At 46.1% G+C, this 17,787-nt stretch overlaps 1 protein-coding gene across 4 annotated transcripts; it reads left to right on the top strand.

Moving 5' to 3' along the window:
• The first annotated feature begins 69 nt into the window (after positions 1 to 69).
• LOC137457680 (scaffold attachment factor B1-like) lies at positions 70 to 17,091 on the top strand. 4 transcript variants are annotated; one of them, XM_068169508.1, is made up of 19 exons: positions 70 to 388; positions 1,264 to 1,348; positions 2,947 to 3,011; positions 3,098 to 3,376; positions 4,523 to 4,585; positions 5,313 to 5,340; positions 6,409 to 6,907; positions 7,389 to 7,438; positions 8,899 to 8,999; positions 9,970 to 10,119; positions 10,217 to 10,317; positions 10,919 to 11,061; positions 11,482 to 11,570; positions 12,506 to 12,642; positions 14,014 to 14,307; positions 14,659 to 14,805; positions 15,479 to 15,575; positions 15,857 to 15,969; positions 16,674 to 17,091. In XM_068169508.1, the coding sequence occupies exons 1-19, from the start codon at positions 197 to 199 to the stop codon at positions 16,798 to 16,800; spliced, it is 2,760 nt and encodes a 919-aa protein (XP_068025609.1). In that variant the 5' UTR covers positions 70 to 196; the 3' UTR covers positions 16,801 to 17,091. The 4 variants fall into 4 exon arrangements, with proteins under 4 accessions (XP_068025609.1, XP_068025610.1, XP_068025608.1 ...); XM_068169509.1 differs by having other exon boundaries at positions 71 to 388; positions 14,659 to 14,796; positions 15,536 to 15,575; XM_068169507.1 differs by having other exon boundaries at positions 114 to 388; positions 3,098 to 3,308; positions 4,527 to 4,585.
• Positions 17,092 to 17,787: the final 696 nt, after the last annotated feature.

The raw sequence follows: 17,787 nt of genomic DNA, 5'->3' as shown, positions 1-17,787 counted from the left end.
TTATAGCGCATGCGCTCAACATCCCTGAGGTCTTCTGGTCAACGCGCATGCGGCGTGTCATCCCCCCCCTTCACTCCCCCCTCCCGTTCTCCTTAGTGCGTCTCGGTTGTGCCACCATTTTGTGCTGCAATTGCGGCTTTTTGCTGTTGTTTTTCTCCTGCCTTGCTCCGTGTGTGCGAGTCGAAACAACGGCCCTATGGCGGAGAGTCACTCGGCTGCAGGGCAGGGGGAATCTCCGTCCTTGGGCGGCTCTGGAGTTTCCAGTTCGGAGCCTGAAAACCGGCGGCGGCTGAGCGAGCTACGCGTGATAGATCTGCGGGCTGAGCTCAAGCGCCGCAATTTAGACAGCGGCGGCAACAAGAGCGTCCTCATGGAGCGGCTCAGGAGGGTGAGCGGCGAAGCGCCGGGGCTGTCTGAGGGGAGGCGTAGCCGGCACCTGCGTGGCCCAAGCCCCCCCCGGACAGCGCTGAGGAAAATGGCGCCAAACGGCCGTCAGAGCGGAGGGAACGGTGCCCCGGGGAGCCGCGGGCCTCCGCCGGCTTCGGGGAGTGGCTTCACGAAGCCTCCCAGGCTCTGTGCGAGCGTTCCGTGCGTGCTGAGCGCGGTGCCGGGCTCGTCCGTGCCAGGCTCAGCCCTGAGGCAGCCGGGCTCACGGAGTGGCGGAGGGGCTGTGTTAGTGCCAGTCCGGCGTTGTCCCTGTCCGCAGCGAGCCCCCTTCTGATGTCCGAGCTGGGCACAGCGTCGCCAGTCTGCCCTGCAGCTCGGCCTGAACGTTTCAAACGTCATGCATCACTGGGCTATCCACCGTGCATTCAGCTCCTGGATTTACAGTGCTGTGCACTGTCCTCTAAGGCTTTTTGCTGCGTACTGCTTTTCTTTTCTTTCCTCCCCGGGCTGACAGCCTGTACGCTGTATCCCCACAACAATGTTTGGTATGTTGGTAGCAAGCAGGCAGCCCTCTCTGAAGTGGTGCTTGCTGTTGCCTGCAGACGAGGTTCTTGCACTGTCAGGCAGCATTGGGTCTCTGCACTGTTGCAGACTTAGTTGTTTGATCTAGGTTATGCTGCTGATTACTTTACACCAACAGGTTACTGTTTTCTGTGTGCCTGTTGCTATGATTTGGTACTCCAAATTGTTGCTATCTAATTCAAAGTGGTAGAATCATGTCTTCTGCCTCTGGTGTCCAGGGCTGAAACTCAACAGAAACGCAGAGGGAATTTTTGTATCTGTCTTGAGATCTATCTCTATCTTTTCCCTTAATAGGCTATTGAAGAGGAAGGGGGAAATCCTGATGAAATTCCAGTGGCTTCAGAAAATATGAAGAAAACTCCAAAAAGAAGCAGCAAAGGTACAGGGCGATTAGAGAGCATCTCCATCCCCACGCTCCCCTTGAGTTTTTCTAGCAACTTTTACTCATGAAATGGAACCTTGCTAATGTTTTTGTTTCCCCACTTGAACTCTGCTTTTCCTTTTGGCAAAGTGCTTGATTTAGTTTTGGCACTGCTGCTGACTGTTTTGCACTCCTAAAGCTATACCTAATGTTACTTGCTTGAGCCAGGTTTGGGTTATGCTGTTTCTCTGGGAGAAATTAAGCACAGTTGAGTCTCCTGTTCCTTGGGTCTGAGCATTAATGCTGTGTCTTACAGGTGCTCCCTCCCCGCATTTGCACTCAGGTTTCTAGAGATGCTGTGGTAATGGTATAAAACTTGTTGTTTATTCACAGAACCTCATGTAATTTAATCAGGCAGAAGGATTTACTGGTTTTGTTCTCAGAGTCCCCTGAAATTTTTAATGCTGAAGCAGTGCCAATGTTGTTAAAATAGGTAATCAGGTTTTCAAGTTGCTCTGCCTTTGCTGCTATGGTGCTGTGCTTATGTTTCATAGCTGAGCAGTCTCCTATTCCCCCCCTAGAAGATCAGTTTTTAATGAACATCTGAAATGGGATGTGTTTTTCAGGCTTTCTCTCTGCCTGTTTTTTCTCATGGTGAAGCACAATCTTAGATAATTATTCTCTAATCTTGCTATTTTTTTAACATTAATTAGCACATTAGATTCTCTAATCAAATAATATTGAAGCTTTTCTATTAGAGCTGGAAAGAACAATGAAGGATTTTAATTACTCATTGAAATTTACCCAAAATGTGAATCAGTGAGCTGAAACTCAAATGTTTTACCACCTACCTTGTTTGACTCGGTGGTTTGGGGTGGGCTTTTTGTCACTGCATGCAGTTTGGAGTGATATTACATTTGCTTGCAAACTGAATTGTGGAATTTTTAACTGGAAAGAGAGCCTGGCACAGCTGTGGGGGTAAAAGCAGAGAGCTTTGGTCATTGTGTTCGTTTTTGAGTCTCAGAAAAATACCTCACACGTATGTTACAGCACTTCTAGTGTTAGGATAAAAGTAGATGAGATCTTCCTCTTGGCTCTGAAATCCCTTTCTCCTTTTTATTGTGGTGTGCCTGTAGTTTTTGAGGGAAATAATGCTCATGAAAGATAAACCAACTAAGCTCTGAGCTTGAGGAGTACTGAAACTGGTGTCCTGTTGTCTGTCCTGTCACTTCTGATGCTTTGGTAACTTGAGCACTGCGGTGGTGCTCACACCTAGAGTGTTTGGGCTTTTTGTTGTTTGGCTGGTTGCTTTTCCTTTCTTTTGCTTTTTTCCTTCTGGTAAATGTCTGTAAAGAAATGAAAGGTTGAGATGATAAATTCTTGCAGTCTCAGCTGAGGCAAATGTTCTGGGGGGGAAGCGCTGCTTGATCGCAGACTGTGGCATGTGTGTCACTCGCTGAGCTGGGCTGATGTATGAACACTCAGTTGTATAAAACAAGGAAAACGCAGATAACTGAATGGAATACCAACCCTGATGGGAAAAAAAAACCCCACCAAAACAAACTTGAAGGCTGTATATTACTACCTTTTCATTCTAACAATCATAATGTTGTTAGGACGTAGAGCAGATGAAGAGGGAGTAGAAGATAATGGCCTGGAAGAGGATTCGGGAGACGGACAGGTGCGTGAGGCTGTGTTTGAAGCAAAGTAGTGATAACGTTGCTTTCAGGTCAAAAAATGACTGTTATGTGTATTTTCTTTTTACAGGAGGATATTGAAGCAAGTTTGGATAACTTGCAGGATATTGACATGATGGATATTAGTGTGTTAGATGAAGCTGAAATAGATAATGGCAATGCGGTAGATTGCGGAGAGGACTACAGTGCTGATAATATTCTTGACTCACTGTCTGATAGTAAAGAAAATGCTGATGCAGAAGTGAAAGAACACCCAGATCAGCCTGCAGAATATGCTGTAGGTAACTTGGAGGCATCCCCACAGTTCTCAGAAATTAAAGAAGAATCAACAGAAATACCAATAGTGATGGTATGCATCTCTGATGTATGTGGAATCAGGTTCTTTTTTCCCTTCTATTTCTCTCAATATTGGAACAGTAGCTAAAGGGTATTTGAAACAATGTGGGGCTCTACTGGTTCTCATGGTCATTGTTTTTACTTCCCCATATTTGTGGGAGTACTATTCTTGATTTTATAGTGCTTAAAATGTTGTTTGTGCACACATGCTGTATGTACTTAGAGTAACCCAGAGGCATTCCATTTAATCATGCTTTGAACTTTTTGCTTCACCTTGTGTTTACATTCCCATTTTCATATCTTCCCTGTATTTAGGAAGACATATGAGGCATACAAATGCTGTATTCATTACTCATTACAATGCATCACTTCCATTTCAGCTGAACAGCAACATTCTGAGAAATAGATTCTGGATTGTTTTTCTGTTAACTTAGGGCCTTGAAGTTACTCAGTTATTGAACATATCTTTATGCTGGCTTTTTGTACTCATCTGGTTGTTGCACTGCTTATGTGTCATGGGCCATGTGGGCTAGAAGATAGCTTCTTTTTTGTTTTTTAACCCCCAAAGTCAAGTGTTACCACCTGAAATGCACAACAAAGCATTGGAAGAAAGTTATTTCTGCCTCATCTAATAGGCAAGTATAGCTCTTTGTTGGTGTGTGCACATTGTCATCAGTGTGTATTACAAGATCCTGAAGTTGGGTGGTTCCCCTCCACCTCAAATCTGAAAGCTGCAGAAAGCTCCTGTCCCCAAGCATATCCCTGCCTCACACAAGTCAAACACAAATGCCCAGAAGGTTTTTTCAGTGTCTGAACTGCTGGAAACCAGGGCAGCTGTGGTCATCTTTTATCAGCAAAGAAAATAGTTAGCATGTCCCCTGGACATTTTGACTCTCTTCTTGCTTTTGTAAGTAAGAGAAAGTTTGCTCTTGGAATCTTCATCCTTAAAAGATTATTTTGAGGGGCAGTGGGGAAGCTTTCTTGGTGGGGATCCTGAAGAGGTCATTGGTCAGTTTTACCCTTATTGGCTGGTTTGGTTGCTAGAGGTATTTGTTTAATGTCAGTTGTTAGTGAAAATGAAGTCTTTGGTTTCTCATTCAGGTTCCATTCACAATACCTTTCGTTTGTAGATGAAATGTCTTCTGTTTACTTTTTCTAGGTAGAGATTGAAGATGTTGGAAACAGTTTAGATGCTGCTTCATCTGATTTAGCTGCAATAAAGGTAAGTGGTAACCAATTTTTCTTTAAAAGTCAAAAAAATCACATTATTTGCCTTATAAACTGTGTGCTGCAGCAGTCTGTGTTCAAGGAGTGCACAGTGGGTGTGCTCTTACTCTGCAAAGTACAAGACCTGATAGCTTTCTAATTTCATCATAGGGGCAAAGATCTCTATTAGGTCATGTCTATATGATGTGTATCTCACAGAATGGTAGGACGTGGAAAGGACCTCTGCTATGGAACACCTCTGCTGTGAGGATAGGCTGAGGGAGCTGGGATTGTTCAACCTAGAGAAGGTCCAGGGGGACCTTAGAGCTGCCTTCCAGTACCTGAAGGGCTTCTACAGGAAGGATGCAGAGGGACTTTTCGTAAGGGTGTCAAGCAATAGGACGAGGGGGAATGGTTTTAAGCTAAGGGAGAGTAGGCTTAGACTGGATCTTAAGAAGTTGTTCTTCAGTACACGGGTGGTGAGACTCTGGAACCTCTGCATGCCTCCTCCCTGTATGTGTTCAAGGCCAGGTTGGATGAGTCCTTGAGCTGCCAAGTCTAGTTGAGAGGTGTCCCTGCTCATGGCTGGGGGTGTTTGAGTAGATCATCTCTGAGATTCCTTCCAACCTGAGCCATTCTGTGACCTCTGAAGATCATCTTACCTGTTGTATAAACCAACTCACCATGGCTTCTTAAGATACAGTGATACTTCTCTTCTTTCTTTTGTATCATTTTAACTGCAGGAGCTTGAAGAGTTACCTTTGGAGCCAGGTACTGGTTTTTTGGTTTTGTTTTGCTTTCTTCTTTTCCTTTTATTTTATTGGCTTCCTTTTTGTCTGTTTGATTTCATGTGGAAAAAAAAGAATATGTATCAAGAATCAACAAAACCCCCCCAACAAACCCCAGAGGCAACCCAAAAACCATCCTGGCCATTGAAAGAGTTTCATTCTTCATTTAATTTATTTTTTTCTTTGTGTGTCCCTGGCTTGGTTTTTGTTTTGGTTTGGTTTTCTTTCTTCAAATGCATTACTGTAGTGTACATTATTATGGTGGACAATCCAGGTCATGCAGGGTCATAGAGATTGGAAACCCAGTCATATCACCAGATCTGTGCTTTTAACTGCTCAAACACCTATTGAATGTGATGAAATAGTTCCATGGAACTGTTGCCTACAGTGGAGTTAAGGGCTGAGCCTTAAAGATACAAAGGTTCTGGAAACAGATCTTGTGATATCACACTATACTGTAGTTGTGTGACTAGAAAATACAGGAGCATAGGTAATGGGAGACTTTGGTAGGGACCAGGAAGTGAAAGAGTGACTGGACTTCGGAAGAAGGAATTCATTATCATCACCACAGGAACTTTCAACAGATACTTTGCAATTTCTGGACTGCAAACACACTCATGCACCGTCAGAAGATGCCTGCTTCTCATGTTGGGACTGTCTGCTAAAAGAAACTCAGAGAAATATGAAATTGAACCCTCAGTGCCTTGATACACTCAGTTAAGCATCTCGGACTCTGGAAGCTAACTAGAGAAGAAACAGAGCTGAACGATTTCCTGAAGAATATGAAGGATGAGCCAGAAGGTTTTTTTTCTGTTAAGTCTGTGGGGGCATTTTTCTTCCCTGTTAACATGGTAGGGCTGGTGTGGTAGCTTGTGAGGCGGCAGTTAGCGTAGCACTTGTAATGCTGTGTACACCTAGGGTTTTCCAATCTCTGTGTAGCTTAGCAGTTCTCTTGGTGTTAGTGTGGCAGCCATGCCAGTTCCACATTTGTGATTGCTGTATTTCCCTGGTGATTAAATCTTGTGCCATTCTATTCCTGTTAAATCCGTAGAAAATGAGAAAATACTCGACATTTTGGGGGAAACTTGTAAATCTGAAGTACTTAACGAAGAGCCTTCCGAGGCGGAGCGGCCACACGCCCAGGAAGCCAGTAACGTGGTGCCAGGCAAGAGGCTAGCGGAGGAAGAGGACGCTCTTGCTGCCGCTCAGGTGGAGGAAGATGCTTTAGATATGGACAGCAAATCGGCACAAGCTATGGCAAGGAAGGAAGCAAAGCGTTTAGTTGTAGCAAAAGGGGAGACAAGTGAACAGACAATAGAGGAAGAGAAGCTGGACTCTGACTCTTTAGTGGTAGAGACCCTAAGCGATCAGAGTAGCAAACGCTCCCAAGGCCCGGAAGCCTCTAGTGGGGAAACAGCGGCCAAAGGCGCAGGTCCCGAAGGCAAAGCTAGCAAAGAAGATGGCAAGAGACCAGAAGACAAAGCTAATTCTGAGGAATCCCCTGCTACTAAAGAGTCCTCAGCCAGTGAGGGCGGTGATCAGAAAAAGAGGTTTGTTTTTTCTCCGTTATCGCCCAGATGCTATCTGTTTTTCATTGGTCCTTAAGTGATGCAAATAAGGTGTTTCCTTCAATTGGCCACCGAGACTGATGAAATTGTAGCCTATTCCTAAAGAGCCTGTTTTAATTCTCCATGTGCAGATACTATTTTTTTTATATATATATATTTTTTTTTTTGGTTTTTAAAAACACAAAGGGTTTGATTTTTTTTTTTTTCCTTTCCTTCCTCAACCTTCAAAGGTTGGTTTTTTTTTTTCCTCCTTAAATTACTCTTTATTTCTGCTCATCTGCAAACCAGAATTGTATGTTTAATGATCCAAATCCTGTATGTCCTTGTTACTCTTCTATAAAATTTGCCAAGATTGTGTTCATTTCACAACTAATTTGCTGGTAGGTATTCGATTTAAATGCACAGTTTAGAGTTTTCTTCTTTTGGGGATGATTGGGTGAATAATGTGTTGTTTTGTCTCTAGCCCTGGTGAGGAGGACAGAGATGCAAAGATACTCTCAAAGGATGAGAAAGGTATGTTCCTGTGTGAAGAAAATAAGCCTTCCTGATTGCTTTGGGTTGTTTGGTTTGGGGGTTTTAGGGGTTTTGAGACTGTTTTGTGGATGTACCAATGATTTATTGAAGTGTTTTGGAGTCAAATCTAACCTTTACCTGAGTCAGTTTTAGTAACTACTCCTTCAAAGGAGTAAATAGAGGAATCACAGAATGTTAAGGGTTGGAAAGGAGCCTCCAGAGATTGAGTGCAACCCCCCTGCCAAAGCAGGATCACCCAGGGCAGGTCACACAGGAACGCATCCAGATGGGGCTTGGAAGTCTTCAAACAAAGAGACTCCACAACCTCTCTGGGCTTCCTGCTCCTGGGCTCCAGCACCTTCACAGTAAAAGAATTTTCTCCTCATGTTGAGGTGGTGGAACTTCCTGGTTTCTAGTTTGTGTCCATTGCTCCTTGTCCTATATATGGACTCCTCTGAGAAGAGCCTAGCACCTTTATTTTAATGCCCACACCTCAGGTATTGATAAGATCCCCTCTCAGCCTTCTCAAGATTGAACAGCCCCAGGTCTCTCATTCTGTTCTTAAGAGAGATGTTCAGTAATGCTCTGTTCTCTTTGACTTGTCTTTCTTGCAGTGCTTATCAATAAAGTGCCTCGTTAATTCCCTAAGCATGTATCTATCTTCACTGCAAGAGTTCTACTGGACTCCTGCTGGCTTTGTGAATGCTGATAGTTACTGAGAAGACTGGGATTTACCTGAGAGAAATCACAGAGTGTCAGATTGCATTGTGTTGGAAGGCACCCTCAAAGGTCATCTTGTCCAATCCCCTAGCAGTGAGCAGGGACGCTTCCAACTGGATCAGGTTTCTCAGGGCCCCATCAAGTTTGACCTTGAATGTCTGGGTATGGGGCCTCAACCACGTCTCTGGGCAAACTTAGTTCACCACCCTTGTAGCAAAGAACTTCCTCCTTATGTCCAACCTAAACCTACCATGTTCCAGTTTGAAATCATTGCCCCTCATCCTAGACTTGCAAACCCTTCTAAAATCACAACAGGTGCTTAAGTCTATAGGTTTGTGCTGTGTGGCAGTTCTGATGAGGACTTAATTCAGGGTACCCTCAGTGCTGTTGTGTATCCTGGAATTTCAGCTCATATAGCTTCTGTAACCTTACTGACTCAGCTTTTTTCTTGAACTCAAGATCTTTAGAATGAACATTTAATACTTTTTCTGATTTTAAAGAGTGATTGAAGTGTAGGAAGATCTGCAGATGAAAATTCATTAAGGCTCTTCAAATGCACATCAAACAACAGGAGTTTCAAAGTTCATTTTTGCAGGTGCAATGTCTGCTTTTAACATCCACTGGAAAAGGCAGAATTAAATTTGTGGAGGGGGGAAAAGATGAGGTTGGGGCAATTTCTTTTCCACCTGCCATTCCTGTGCTACATGGTCTCTGATGCTTGGATTCTTTTTGTACCTTAGGCCGTGTGGGTAGTGCTTCTGGCAGAAATCTGTGGGTTAGTGGACTTTCATCCTCTACTAGAGCTACAGACTTGAAGAACCTTTTCAGCAAGTATGGAAAGGTAGGTGGTGGTTGTGGAACGTTAACAAACCATTTTATCAAGGGTGACCTTCAGTTTAGCACTTTTCCTGATGAAGAACTGGGCAGGCTGAGCACTTTGCTTCCTGGTGTTCATTTGAAGCTGTATCTGAAGTAGCAGATTTCATTGAGAAGGTTGTTTGAAAGGGGAGGGGAGAATCTCTGTGTAGATAGCTGCAAAAATGAGGCAGCTCTCAGCAGGAGAGCGGTGGGTTGTCATCTGATGTGTCTTATTATACCTCTTGAGTGTCCAGTTATGGAATGCACTGGGTTGGAAGGGACCTCTAAAGGTCATCTAGTCCAACCCCCTGCAGTCAGCAGGGACATCCCCAGCTAGATCAGGTTGCTCAGTGCCTCATCAAGCCTGACCTTGAATGTCTCCAGACATGAGGCCTCCAGCACCTCTCTCTGGGCAACCTGTTACAGTGTTCCACCACCCTTGTAGTAATAAAGAACTTCTTCTAATGTCCAACCTAAATCTACTCTGCTCTAGTATAAAGCCATTGCCCCTCCTCTTATGGCTACAAGCTCTTGGAAACAGTCCCTCCCCTACCTCCTTCACATACTGGAAGGCTGCTCAAAGGTCTCTCTTCTCCAGGCTGAATAACCCCAACTCTCTCAGCCTGCGTTCATAAGAGAGATGCTTCAGCCCTCTGCTTCTATGGCCATCCTCTGGACCCTCTCCAATGGGTCTATGTCCTTCCTGTCTTGATGGCCCTAGAGCTGGACCCAATACTCCAGGTGAGGTCCCACCAAAGCAGAGCAGGAGTAGAGGGACAGAATCTCCTCTCCATCTGCTGGCCGCCCTTCATTTGACCCTGCCCAGACCGATGACATCCTTTGTGCACTGATGGAGTCACATATTGCAGAAGGCCACCAGAGTGGTGAGGCAGGACTTGCCTTTAGGAAAGCCACACAACAAGTTGTTTTGTGGGTTTGGTTTGTCCCCAAAGGTGGTTGGTGCAAAAGTAGTGACAAACGCTCGCAGCCCCGGTGCTCGCTGTTACGGCTTCGTTACGATGTCGACCTCGGAAGAAGCCACCAAGTGTATTAACCATCTCCACAGAACAGAGCTGCATGGCAAAATGATTTCTGTGGAAAAGGTGAGTGTCATGAAAATTAAAAACAAACATGCAAGTTGAATGTCTCTTCCTTACTATAAAAAAAAAATGAAATCTTTGCTTTTTGCTAAAATTCTAGGCGAAAAATGAACCATCTGGGAAAAAGCCTTCAGACAAAAAGGAAAGTGAAACAAGGAAGGAAAAAGACAGGCACCATTCTGCAGAGTCCAAATCTGAGAAGTAAGGTGGTTTTTAGGTGCTTTTCTGTGTTTAAAGGCTACTCATTTAAAGTGCAGCCACATCACAGGTTGCAGGTTGCCCAGGGAGGTGGTAGAAGCCCCATCCCAGGCTGGATGTGGCTCTGAGCAACCTGCTGTAGTGTGAGGTGTCCCTGCCCATGGCAGTGGGGTTGGAACTAGATGATCCTTTAGCTCTCTTCCAACCATGACAATTCTATGTTTCTATGACCAAAGTGAACCCTAACTAATAAGTCTCCATTTGTACTGCACCTGAGTTAGCAATAAGTTTCCATTTGCTGCTTTGTACTGCACCTGAGTTAGCAATAGGACTTGAAAGATTGAAATGGATGTTCTGCAGCAGGCAGTGCTTAATGGGTCCTCTGTGTTCAGCATACAGAATTCTGCAGGGCTTGGTATCAAAACTTCTCAGTGATACCAGGAGATAATCAACTTGAGAGTAACTTTGGAGGGGGTTTGTGTTGAGTATTTTGGGGGTTTGGGGTCGTTGGTTGGTTGTGTTTTGTTTTCTGGGTGGTTGGCTTGATCAGTGGTTTTGTAGCACTTTTTGTTAGGGTCTCTATTAAAGCTCAGTTTACTTATAGATCTGGTGGTGTTAAGAAGGAGGAGAAGATGGACAAAAAAGATGATAAGAAATCAGAAAAAGATGGAAAGGATGAAAAAGAAGGCAAAGGAAAAGAGGAACAAAAGTCTGGATCCTCTGATAGATCCAGGGCAAGCAAATCAGGTAACTCTAACTGTCTCTCAGAAATGTTTTCAAGGTTCACTTCCACCCAGCTCTGCAGCCTGTCCAGATCTCAGCCTGGCAGGGTGTCAGCCATCCTTTCAGAAACTTGGCTTAGACCTGACATTGTGTACATTTTTAGGGGTTTCTTCTGGTGTGTTTCTTAGACTGAAGAAAAACTTCTTGCTTTTAACTCTCATCCCTGCCAGAAACCACTACTGTAATTTTGTGTCAGGTTCACTGCCCCCATCCTCAACTTGGCCAAATCTTGGCAAGCTGCTTGAATAATAAATGTCTTCTTCCAGAGGTTATTTAAAATCTTGAGATTGAAATCCCTGCTTAGCATCTCAGTGGTTTGAAACCTCACAAGAATCTGTGAAAGCTTTGCATGTTGTTTATTCCTAGATGCATTTTGTTTTCTAGCCAGTCGTGGAACTGAAAGGACAGTGGTGATGGACAAGTCTAAAGGAGAGCCAGTGATAAGTGTGAAAACTTCTACATCCAAAGAGAGGGTAAGGACCACCTTCTGAGCAGCCTTTGTTTAAAATAGGTGTCAGATAGCTTTATATGCATATAGCTGGGGGGGCTTGTCCTATATATTTGGAGGAGTTGTCCTTTTCATAGAACCATAGGATTGTTTTGGTTGGAAAAGTCCTCCAAGATCATGGAGTTCAGCCTTCAACCCAATGCCACCAGGGCTGCTAAACCATGCCACCACCAGGGACAGGGACTCCACCACCTCCCTGGGCAGCCTCTTCCAATCCCTGACCACTCTTGCAGCAAATAAATTCTTCCTAATCTCCAACCTAAACCTCCCCTGGCACAATTTCAGGCCATTTCCTCTGTCTATCACATGATCCTAGGGAGATGAGACTGACTCCCACCTCACTGCAACCTCCTTTCAGGGAGTTGTAGAGAGCAATGAGGTCCCTGCTCAGTTTCTTTTCTCCAGCCTGAACAAGCCCAGCTCCCTCAGTTTCTCCTCATGTTGATGTGGAACTTCTTGTGTTCCAGCTTGTACCTGTTGTTCTTTGTCTGTTGCTGGGCATCACCAAAAAGAGCCTGATCCCTTCTTGGCAGACTAAGATCCCCACTCAGCCTTCTCAAGACAGCCCCAGGTTTCTCAGTCTTTCTTTATAGTAGAGATGTCCAAGTCCCTCCATCATCCTTGCATCTCTCTGTTGGACTTTATCCAGCAGATCCCTGTCTCTCTTGGACTGGGGAGTCCAATACAGGACACGGTATTCCAGGAGTGGTCTCAGCAGGGCAGAGCAGAGGGGTCCCTAGACCTCCTGGTCACACCTTTGTGATACACCCCAGGATGCCATTGGCCCTCTTTGCCTCACTGCTGCCCCATGGATAACTTGCTGCCCGCTAGGTTGGCCTAGGATTTTTCCCAGAGAATGCCCTGTGTTCACAGCTGCTGTTCTGTGTTGCTTGAATTCAGAGTACAAAAAGCCAGGACCGCAAATCAGAGAGCAAAGAGAAGCAGGATATTTTATCCTTCGACAAGATCAAGGAGCAGCGGGAACGGGAACGCCAGCGGCAGCGGGAGCGGGAGATCAGGGAGACGGAAAGGCGCCGGTGAGTCCTCCCTGTGGCCCTCTAAACCTCAGTGCTTGCTTGGGGTGCCCTGAGCTGGCTGTTGAGGATGTTGAGTTGCTTGAACGTGTCCAGAAAAGGGCAACAAAGCTGGGGAAGGGTTTGGAGCACAAGCCCTATGAGGAGAGGCTGAGGGAGCTGGGGTTGCTTAGCCTGGAGAAGAGGAGGCTCAGAGGAGACCTTATTGATGTCTACAGCTACCTGAAGGGAGGTTGTGGCCAGGTGGGGGTTGGTCTCTTCTCCCAGGCAACCAACACCAGAACAAGAGGACACAGTCTCAAGCTGTACCAGTGGAGGTTTAGGCTGGATGTTAGGAAGAAGTTCCTCACAGCAAGAGAGATTGGCCCTTGGAATGTGCTGCCTGGGGAGGTGTTGGAGTCACCATCACTGGAGGTGTTTAAGAAGAGCCTGGATGAGGCACTTGGTGCCATGGTTTAGTTGATTAGATGGTGTTGGGTGATAGGCTGGACTTGATGATCTCTCAGGTTAATTCTGTTCTATTCTGAACATCTTGCTCCAACATCAGTATCTCAGATCAGTTTGATACCAACGTATTGATAGAACAGACATAAGCCAAATGATCACAGGTTTTACTCCTCTGAGCTTCTTTAAGTCAGTGTTTTTGGGGGAGATTCTTGTTGAATAATAACTTTTGGAGGTCTTTCAGGTCTCTCATTCTCAGACTTGAATTTTCATATTTGGTTCCCTGTCAGACTTCTGTCTGAGGATATGCTGTGCTCTTTCAGAGACGGCTTGGAGCAGAGACTGTTAGAGTACCTCAGAGTAGATACTATTACTTAAGAGTTACTAAGTTGCTTAGAGTACCAAGCTGACCCCCACCTTGTGACTTTGACCCCCAGGCTGTGACTCGGAGTAGATACTGTTACTTCTGCTGAATGCTTACCTTTGCTTCTTTCATCTGTGTGGACTTTGTGGTTTGTTGGGTTTTTTTCCTCCTAAACTAAGCAGGTGTGGTTTATTGAGAAGGGATCATCCACCTTGAAGCAGGTGGTCTAAAGAACATGGAAACTTAAAAGCCCAACACCAACAAACCAGACTTTACTCAAAGCAGAAATAAAGCTTAGACTTAAGGTCATAGAATCACAATTGTGTCATTTGGGAAAGGCCTCTCTAAGATCATCAAATTCAACCCAACACCACCACGGCCATCAAACCCTGTCCCCAGGTGCCATAGCCACACATTTCTTGAACACCTCCAGGGATGGGGACTCCCTCACCTCCCTGGGCAGCCTGTTCCTATCCCTGACCACTCCTGCAGGAAAGCAGCTTTTCCTGCTATCCAACCTGACCCTCCCCTTTTGTTTTCCATTAAAAATACTTTTTGTTTCTCAGGGAGAGAGAGAGGCGGGAGCGAGAGCAGCGCCTCCAAGCCATCCACGAGCGGGATGAAAGGCAGAGGCTGCAGCGGGAGCGGGAGCGGCTGGAATTTCAGAGGCAGCGTCTGGACAGGGAGCGCTTGGAGAGGGAGAGGCTGGAGAGAGAACGAATGCACATAGAGCAGGAGAGGAGGAGAGAGCAGGAGCGCATCCAGCGGGAGAGGGAAGAGCTGCGGCGGCAGCAGGAGCAGCTGCGCTACGAGCAGGAGCGGCGCTCTGCCATGAGGAGGCCTTACGACCCTGACTGCAGGTAGTGAGCACAGGGAGAGCCCAAAGCCTCTGGCCACATCCAGTTACAGGCAGCATTCTGTGTCAGCTGAGTGCTGTTGGTGGAGCAGTCACAGGACCTCACCACTGAAAGACTATTTACATGTTGCTCTTAACACTTTAATCACAGAGCTCATGGGGTTGGAAGGGACCCTCCAAGGTCGTCTTGTGCAGCCCATGCTGCAGTCAGCAGGGACACCTCCAACCACAGACAAAAGTGTTTTTTACTTACAAATAATTGTTTGGCTAATTGGCTTGAATGAGATTTGACACAAAGAGAACAGGAAGGGATGGTTGTGGTGAGATTGGGTGCTGATGGTGACCTCCCTTGCAGGCGAGATGACCCCTACTGGCCCGAGGCCAAGCGGATGGCCATGGACGATCGGTACCACTCCGACTTCGGCCGCCAGGATCGCTTCCACGACTTCGACCACAGGGATCGTGGCCGATACCAAGACCATTGTTTGGACAGGTCAGCAAGGTGGTGTCTCTTCTTCTTACAACCTTTCTGGAAGTGAGGTGCTTTGCTGTGGCTTGCTAAGGGCTTGCTCAGTGCCAGAAGAGAAGAGCGGGACAAACTGATCCTTGTGTATTTCTACCTGCCTGCGATCCCCTGTGTCCTTTCTTTGTGGACATAACTGAAGGAAGCTGCATGAGGATTATAAGCCAAGTCCTAATACAGTTTGCCATAATGCCACATGAGATCCTACAGCTTCTCTTGAGATGTGTGAGAAATCTGTTGTGTGAATCCCTGTTCATTAGCCTAAGATTTTGTTTATAGGAGTTGCCCTGTTCTCCTTTTTGCAGTGCAGTTAACACAGGGTTTTAGTTGCACAGAAGGCAGAAATACTCTTCTGTAGTGCTGCTGAGGCTTCTGGTTTGCTGTCAGAGGATCTTTGGCATAAACCATACCACTTTGCTTTTGCTTACAGCTCCTTGCTGATATTAACAGGTTTACATAGTACTCTCTTGTTACCATTGAGCATCAACTGTGCCTCAGGGATGCCTTACCCATAGTAATCAACATTAATCTGATCTCTTCTATACTCTGAAACAACAGCTCATTTGAATACCTTGCCACTAACCAAACATCAGCATTCAAATTTCCAGCCTAATTAATGAAGCTAATTTTTTGTGTGCACTATTTCTTCCAGACATTGGAATGATGATTTCTGTGTTGATTCAACTGAAACTTTTCCTTTTTGTTCCAGAAGAGACGGTTCAAGAGGAATCCCAGATCGAGATGGGCAGGTGGGTTACACCCAGACAGCTGCTTCATTTCAAAAGCCAAGCAAAACAACCCCAGAGCAGAAAGAATTTTTGTGGGTGCTCCTCCAGCTCTTAACTTCAACCCCCCACTGGGTTTAAACTGAGCAGGTGTTCCAGCACAATCTGGTTTTACAGGCTAATGGGTGGAGTGTGTTAATGGTTACTAAGTTATCCACTTGCTGGGGTGGTAACCACAGGTCTGCATTGAGGGGAAACCTCCAAGGGATGGGAGCCTGGACTGATTTTGGCCATTTGCCTTCCAGCATTACCCAGATGAGCGCCACGGAGGGCCTGAACGTCACTCACGGGACAGCTGGAGTGGTTATGGCTCTGACAGAAGAATGAGTGAAGGGAGGGGGATACCCCCACAGACCCGGTCAGTGCACAGCAAACAGGGGCCTGGGGGGTTCTTCACCTGTTAGCACTCAGTGAACCTTTGAAGGGTGACAGTGGAAGCAGTGTGACAAGTGTGATAGGTGCAAGGAACCTCCTGTGTTCCACCTCAGCAAGAAGGGGAAACTTCTTTCTCATGAGGGTGGTGGAGCCCTGGAGCAGGCTGCCTGGAGAGGTTGTGGAGTCTCCTTGTCTGGATGCACTCCTGTGTGACCTGCCCTAGATGAACCTGCTTTGGCAGGGGGGTTGGGCTCTCTTTTTTCCTTCTCCTCTCTCTCTCCCCCTGCCCTCATTTTCTTCTCTTTTCCTCCCTTTTCTCCTTGCTCTTTCCCCCTCCTTTTCAACTTCCCCTCTCTCTCTCTCCTTTTCCCCTCCTTTTCTCCTTCACTCCTCTCTCTCTCCTTTTCCCTTCCTTTTCTGTGTCTTATTTTAAATTATGTGGTGATAGAAGCAGGCCTGGTCAGTCAGGGCCAGGCCCTGTGATGAATCAAGGAGGGATGTCAGGATAAGAAGCTTGGGCTTGGCAAGCCCACGGAAGCTCTCCTGTTTAGATCGAAGACCCCAATCCTTGCCTGTCTCCGTTCCAGCAAGAGTCTTGGGCTCCATCTGCCAAAACATTTTCCTCTCAGAAGCATAGCAGGATTCACTTCCCTGGGCAGCTTTTAATGGGTTTGGTTTTGTTTTCAGGCGGGGAGGCTTCACACAAGTGGGGAACCAGAGCCAGATGATGCAGGGCAGCGGAATCCAGGGAGTGTTCGCGGGGCAGGAGCGGACGAACAGAGGCACCGAAGCTCGCTTCACCCGGCGCTACTGAAGGCACTATGTATAGACATATATCTCTATTTTTTTTAATGCCAGATGACAATGGTGGTGAATTTTATTAACTTAGGGACACCTTGAATTCTTGTGATTACAAAACAAACAAACAAACAAAAGAAGAAGTTGCTGCCACATTGTAGCCAAATCCTCCGTCAACTTGTCCGCTTTGGGTTTCTTTTCTTTTTGGTAACGTGCTTTTGGTCAAACATCACTTCCAAGTTTTTGTTAGTGAAACATTCCAATTTTTTTTTTCAAAAACAATAAAAATCACTTTCCAGGCTACTAACTTAACGTTTCTAGAGTCTGTGGTAATGTGTGCCTGCCCTGAGAGGCTTAAAAGGCAGTAAGGCAGCTGGGCCTGGAGCAGGAAGTGATGGTGCTAGGCACTGGGGTGGCCGCAGCTGGAGTACTGGCTTCAGTTTTGAGCCCCTCCAACAAGGACAGTGAGGGGCTGGAGAATAGGGCTGGTGAAGAAAACAGCTGAGGGAACTGGAATTGTTTAGTCTGAACAAGAGGCCAACAGGAGACCTCACTCTCCTGGTGTCCAGTTGGTGCCTGCTGCCCCTTGTCCTATCCCAGGGCACCACTAAGAAGAGTCTGGCCCCATCCTCTTGCCCCTCACGTGTTGGCTCTTACTGAGTATCCAGAAGATCCCCTATCATGCTGCTCTTCTCCAGGCTCAACAGCACCAGGTCTGTTCCCATGAGATACTTCAGGCTCCTTACCATCTTCATAGCCTCTGCTGGACTCTCTCCAGTATTTTCTTGTCTCTCTTGAACTGGGGAGCCCAGTACTGCAGGTATTTTTAGCACTTCACTATAGAGGGTGCTAATGAATGTAAATGGTATGGTGCATGGGTGAATTCTGCAGAAAACAGCAGCTAAGATTGGGTTGGTGTTTACCTAACAACTCTGGAGCAGCAATACTTAGGCCTGGATAAGCTGCTCCTATTAGGACAAGTGAGGGTACCCAAGGGCTAGAA

This window comes from Melanerpes formicivorus, unplaced genomic scaffold (assembly GCF_026170545.1).
Source record: "Melanerpes formicivorus ecotype bairdi unplaced genomic scaffold, bMelFor1.0.p_v2 SCAF_187, whole genome shotgun sequence".
NCBI classification, from domain to species: domain Eukaryota; kingdom Metazoa; phylum Chordata; class Aves; order Piciformes; family Picidae; genus Melanerpes; species Melanerpes formicivorus.
This window is presented reverse-complemented; position numbering and strand designations above follow the sequence as displayed.

Excerpts from the sequence above, each read along its gene's own strand:
- LOC137457680 (XM_068169508.1), top strand. The coding sequence starts at position 197 with ATGGCGGAGAGTCACTCGGCTGCAGGGCAGGGGGAATCTCCGTCCTTG. Across the intron at positions 1,349-2,946 it reads TCCAAAAAGAAGCAGCAAAG|GACGTAGAGCAGATGAAGAG; the intron begins GTACAGGGCGAT and ends TAATGTTGTTAG. Across the intron at positions 10,318-10,918 it reads GCAGAGTCCAAATCTGAGAA|ATCTGGTGGTGTTAAGAAGG; the intron begins GTAAGGTGGTTT and ends GTTTACTTATAG.